The 4,195-nt window shown below is 44.4% G+C and overlaps 1 protein-coding gene across 1 annotated transcript in view; it reads left to right on the forward strand.

The window, feature by feature from the left end:
• The first annotated feature begins 2 nt into the window (after nucleotides 1-2).
• Nucleotides 3-4,195, forward strand: part of HIF1AN (hypoxia inducible factor 1, alpha subunit inhibitor) — a 19,864-nt gene continuing 15,671 nt past the window's right edge. The window contains exons 1-2 of the mRNA XM_011977398.1: nucleotides 3-181; nucleotides 458-708. Coding sequence (XP_011832788.1) covers nucleotides 5-181; nucleotides 458-708 — 428 coding nt within the window. The 5' untranslated portion in view covers nucleotides 3-4. The remainder of the gene's footprint in view (nucleotides 182-457; nucleotides 709-4,195) is intronic.

Genomic DNA, 4,195 nt, shown 5'->3' on the forward strand with positions numbered 1-4,195 from the left:
GAAGATGGCGGCGACAGCGGCGGAGGCCGTGGCCTCTGGCTCTGGAGAGCCCCGGGAGGAGGCCGGAGCCCTCGGCCCCGCCTGGGATGAATCCCAGTTGCGCAGTTATAGCTTCCCGACTAGGCCCATCCCGCGTCTGAGTCAGAGCGACCCCCGGGCAGAGGAGCTTATTGAGAATGAGGTGGGGGGCGGGGCCGCGTCTAAAGGGAGAGGAGGAAGGTACCCGGTTGAGAGGTCAGAGGCGAATGGTGAAAGAGTTGGGAGACTGGCAGGGCTCTAGACTAGGGCATATGGGAAGATGGAGAGAAAGGCGAGGAGATACGGAACTTGAGGGGTTCGTGCTGATTAACGGGAGAAATTACTCTGAAGTTGAGAAGTAGTTGGGATCATGGAGGCGAACCCACCGACTTCTTGGCATGACTTTATTTGATGTTTTTCACCTGTTGCTTTCATTTAGGAGCCTGTGGTTCTGACCGACACAAATCTTGTGTATCCTGCCCTGAAATGGGACCTTGAATACTTGCAAGAGAATATTGGCAATGGAGACTTCTCTGTGTACAGTGCCAGCACCCACAAGTTCTTGTACTATGATGAGAAGAAGATGGCCAATTTCCAGAACTTTAAGCCGAGGTCCAACAGGGAAGAAATGAAATTTCATGAGTTCGTTGAGAAACTGCAGGATATACAGCAGCGAGGAGGGGAAGAGAGGTAAATTTCTAAATCTTAATTTTCTGTTGGATTTAGGGCAGTCATTTTTCTTTCCTATACTTGAAGGTGTGGCAGAATTGGGTCAGTTAGAGATTGGCCTCTCCCATCTCTGGATTCCTGTTGAAGGAGTAGTCTGGTCTTCCAGCCTTTAAGGGGTTTGAGTTCTTAGTGGTTCTTGGTGCCACAGCCAGCTAGTTCTGTAGCTTGAGGGATGGGGGAATGATTAAACTTCGGCTATGAATCTCTGGGTTCCCATCTTCTTCCTCATAAAGTGAGAGTTAGTTGCCTAGAAGGGTCAGGCAGGTGAATGAAAGGAGTAATATTGTCTGTGTGAAATCAGTGATGAAGCTGAAGGCATAAGCCCTGTTCAAAGTGAGAAGCCAAGGCCGGGTGGGGTGGCTCATGCCTGTAATCCCAGCACTTTGGGAGGCAGAGGCAGGATAATTGCTTGAGCCCGGGAGTTCAAGACCAACCTGGGAAACGTGGTGAGAGCTAGTCTCTACAAGATTAAAAACTAAAACAAAAAACCATAGTGAGACGCCATTACTTGACTTTGCTTGCTTCAGTTTTGGAGTGCAGTTCTAGGGTTGCAAGATATTCCGATTTTCAAGAGAAGTTCAAAATCAGGACTTTTATTTAAAATCTTTTGACTTTAAATGTGAGCAACTAAATCAGATTTAAAGAAAAAAAGTTGCAGGGAGTCAAACAAAAATGTTTGTCACTGGATTTTGCTCTGAAAATGCCTGTTTGTAGCTATTGTCCTTAAGTATTGTGATGACTGGGCATAGTTCAACCTGAAAAGTTGTATAGTTTGTTGTGATTTTGGAGTAAAGAAGGTCGGGATTCTCTAGCTTAGGGAAGATCAGATTAAATTTGTTTTTCCTATCACAACAGAAACACAAGACACATAAGAGAGTGATTCTTCCTCTTTGCTTTTATTCCTGCTTATGAGGACAGCCTCTTATGTAGGTCCCAGACAGTATTCAGTACCACGCTATAACACCGCCTCTGGGGAATTGCTTTCGCTGAGTACTTCATGGTGAATGACCCTCTCGCATTTGGTGTCCAACCCTGGGTTTCCTCTCTAGTCTCTTGCTTCACTCACTCCTGTTCCTGACGCCTTTTCAGCAGTCTGTGGCTACGTGAATGGATTTGAAATATCTTTTTTTCTTCTTCTTAACACTTAGCAGTTGTCATAATGATGGGATTTTTGACCAGAAGAATTTCCAGGGTATGAACTGTGATTGATCTGTCCATGATGTCTTAATATATTGGTTCAGCTGAGTTGTCTCATGCATTAATTTTCTAAAATTTAACACAGTGTGCATGTGCACACTTCCATACACACACACCCAACTTTGAGAAAAAGTTTGATTTAAATGATGCTGTTGGAGTGTGTAATTCCATTGAATGAACATATACCCAAGAATAAGTGTAAGATATGTGAATCTTGTGATTCTTCAGTGACTTGAAGTTTCTTGCCTCCCATAGTGAGAGCATTTTGTGTAAGAATGAGTGTAATTTGTACTTTATGGGTGATTAAAGAGTTTTCAAGGAAAATCTTTAATTGTTTGGAAGTTTTGCCCTATTAGCTGACTTTAGCACCGACCAGCTTCATGTATGATTGGACAGGTTGTTGTGATTATGGGGTGAAATGTATTAGGATCCTCTGAGCTATTTTGAGCATTTACCATTCTGGTGTAATAATGTTTAGATTCATATTTGGGGAGTATCACTGACTCTTTCAAAGTTACTTGCTTATTTTTTGGGTGAATATATAATTATTATCTTTGGGGAGAGTTGCATTGAGTCTTGAGGATTCCATGTTCCTACAAAGGTAGTGTTTCCAACTTATCAAGATTTCCTATTAAGGCTGGGCATGGTAGCTCACACCTGTAATCTCAGCCCTTTAGGAGGCTGAGGCGGGCAGATATCTGAGGTCAGGAGTTCGAGACCAGCCTGGCTAACATGGTGAAACCCTGTGTCCACTAAAAATACAAAAATTAGCCGGGCATGGTGGCGCATACCTGTAGTCTCAGCGACTTGGGAGACTGAGGCAGGAAAATTGCTTGAAGCCAGGAGGCAGAGGTTGCATTGAGCCGAGATTTTGCCACTGCACTCCAGCCTGAGTGACAGAGTGAGACTCCATCTCAAAAAAAAAGATTTCTGATTAACATTGCCTTAAACATTTAGATTCTAGGCAGTGAGATGCCTTAAACATTGAGATTCTAGGCAGTGAGATGCCTTTGAACCTTTTTTTTTGAGACAAGGTCTTGCTCTGTCACCTGGGCTGGAGTGCAGTGGCGTGATCTCAGCTTACTGCAACCTTCGCCTCCCAGGCTCAAGCGATCCTACCACGTCAGTCTCTTGAGTAGCAGGGACCACAGGCATGCACTGCCACCACCATGCCCAGCTAATTTTGTGTTTTTTTAAATAAACTATTTATTTAAATAAATAAAGTTTTGCCATGTTGCCCAGGCTGGTCTCGAACTCCTGAGCTCAGGCAACCCACCTCCCTTGGCCTCCCCAAGTGCTGGGATTATAGGCGTGAGACACCACACCTGGCCCCTTTGAGCCTTTTGAAGTAATGATCTCAGGACCAGGACAGAGATACAGAGATGCTTCTGTCTTTTTTTTTAGGTTTTCACACTTATTAAATGTCTCTTGTGGGCTTATTCAGGTGTGTTTGGGTTTTCGTATCTCTTAAGTAACTTATGACTTTCCTCAGGTATGTTAGGAGCCTGAGGCCTTTACCTGATAAGCTGTCTCCCTTACTTTAGCTGTAGAGGGCTGCAAAAGGATAGATGGCTGAATCAGTTAAGATAAACTAGGCTTCAAGCCAGAGCTCGGGCTAGAAACAACAGAGGCTTATTTCTCACTTACTACATGTTGATCATGGGTAATGTCATATTGTTCTTTACATCATCTTATTCTCTCTGGCACCCAGATTGCCCCAGCAGCTACTCTCTGGAATTGGGAGTTGCTGTGGCAGAGAGAAAGAGATGTGATAGTGGTGACTGGTTCTTAAATTATAGTTGGAAACAGCACAAGTCACTTCTGTGGACATTTCCTTGGCCAGAGCAGGTTAAATAAGCAAGCCTGGCTTCAAGGGGATATGAAAGAAAACTTCCACACTGAGGGAACCAGCTCTTGGCGAACAGTAATACAATTTACCACAGTGGTCATCAAGGGCCAAAGGAGATGTCTCAGGCTCTGCAAGTCTCTGGTATAAGACTGAGTCATCATTCTAGGGTCTATGGATAGGCTTCTAGGAATCTGAAATTATATGAAAGTTCTGGGTGTATGTGCATTTTTGTGGGGAACCTCCGTGGATTCTTTCATTTATTTATGTATTTATATTTTTTTGAGATGGAGTCTTGCTCTTGTCATCCAGGCTGGAGTGCAATGGCACGATCTCAGCTCACTGCAACCTCTGCCTCCCAGGTTCAAGTGGTTCTCCTGCCTCAGCCTCCTGAGTAGCTGGGAC

This window comes from Mandrillus leucophaeus, unplaced genomic scaffold (genome assembly GCF_000951045.1).
Source record: "Mandrillus leucophaeus isolate KB7577 unplaced genomic scaffold, Mleu.le_1.0 Scaffold18, whole genome shotgun sequence".
Classification (NCBI taxonomy): Eukaryota; Metazoa; Chordata; class Mammalia; order Primates; family Cercopithecidae; genus Mandrillus; species Mandrillus leucophaeus.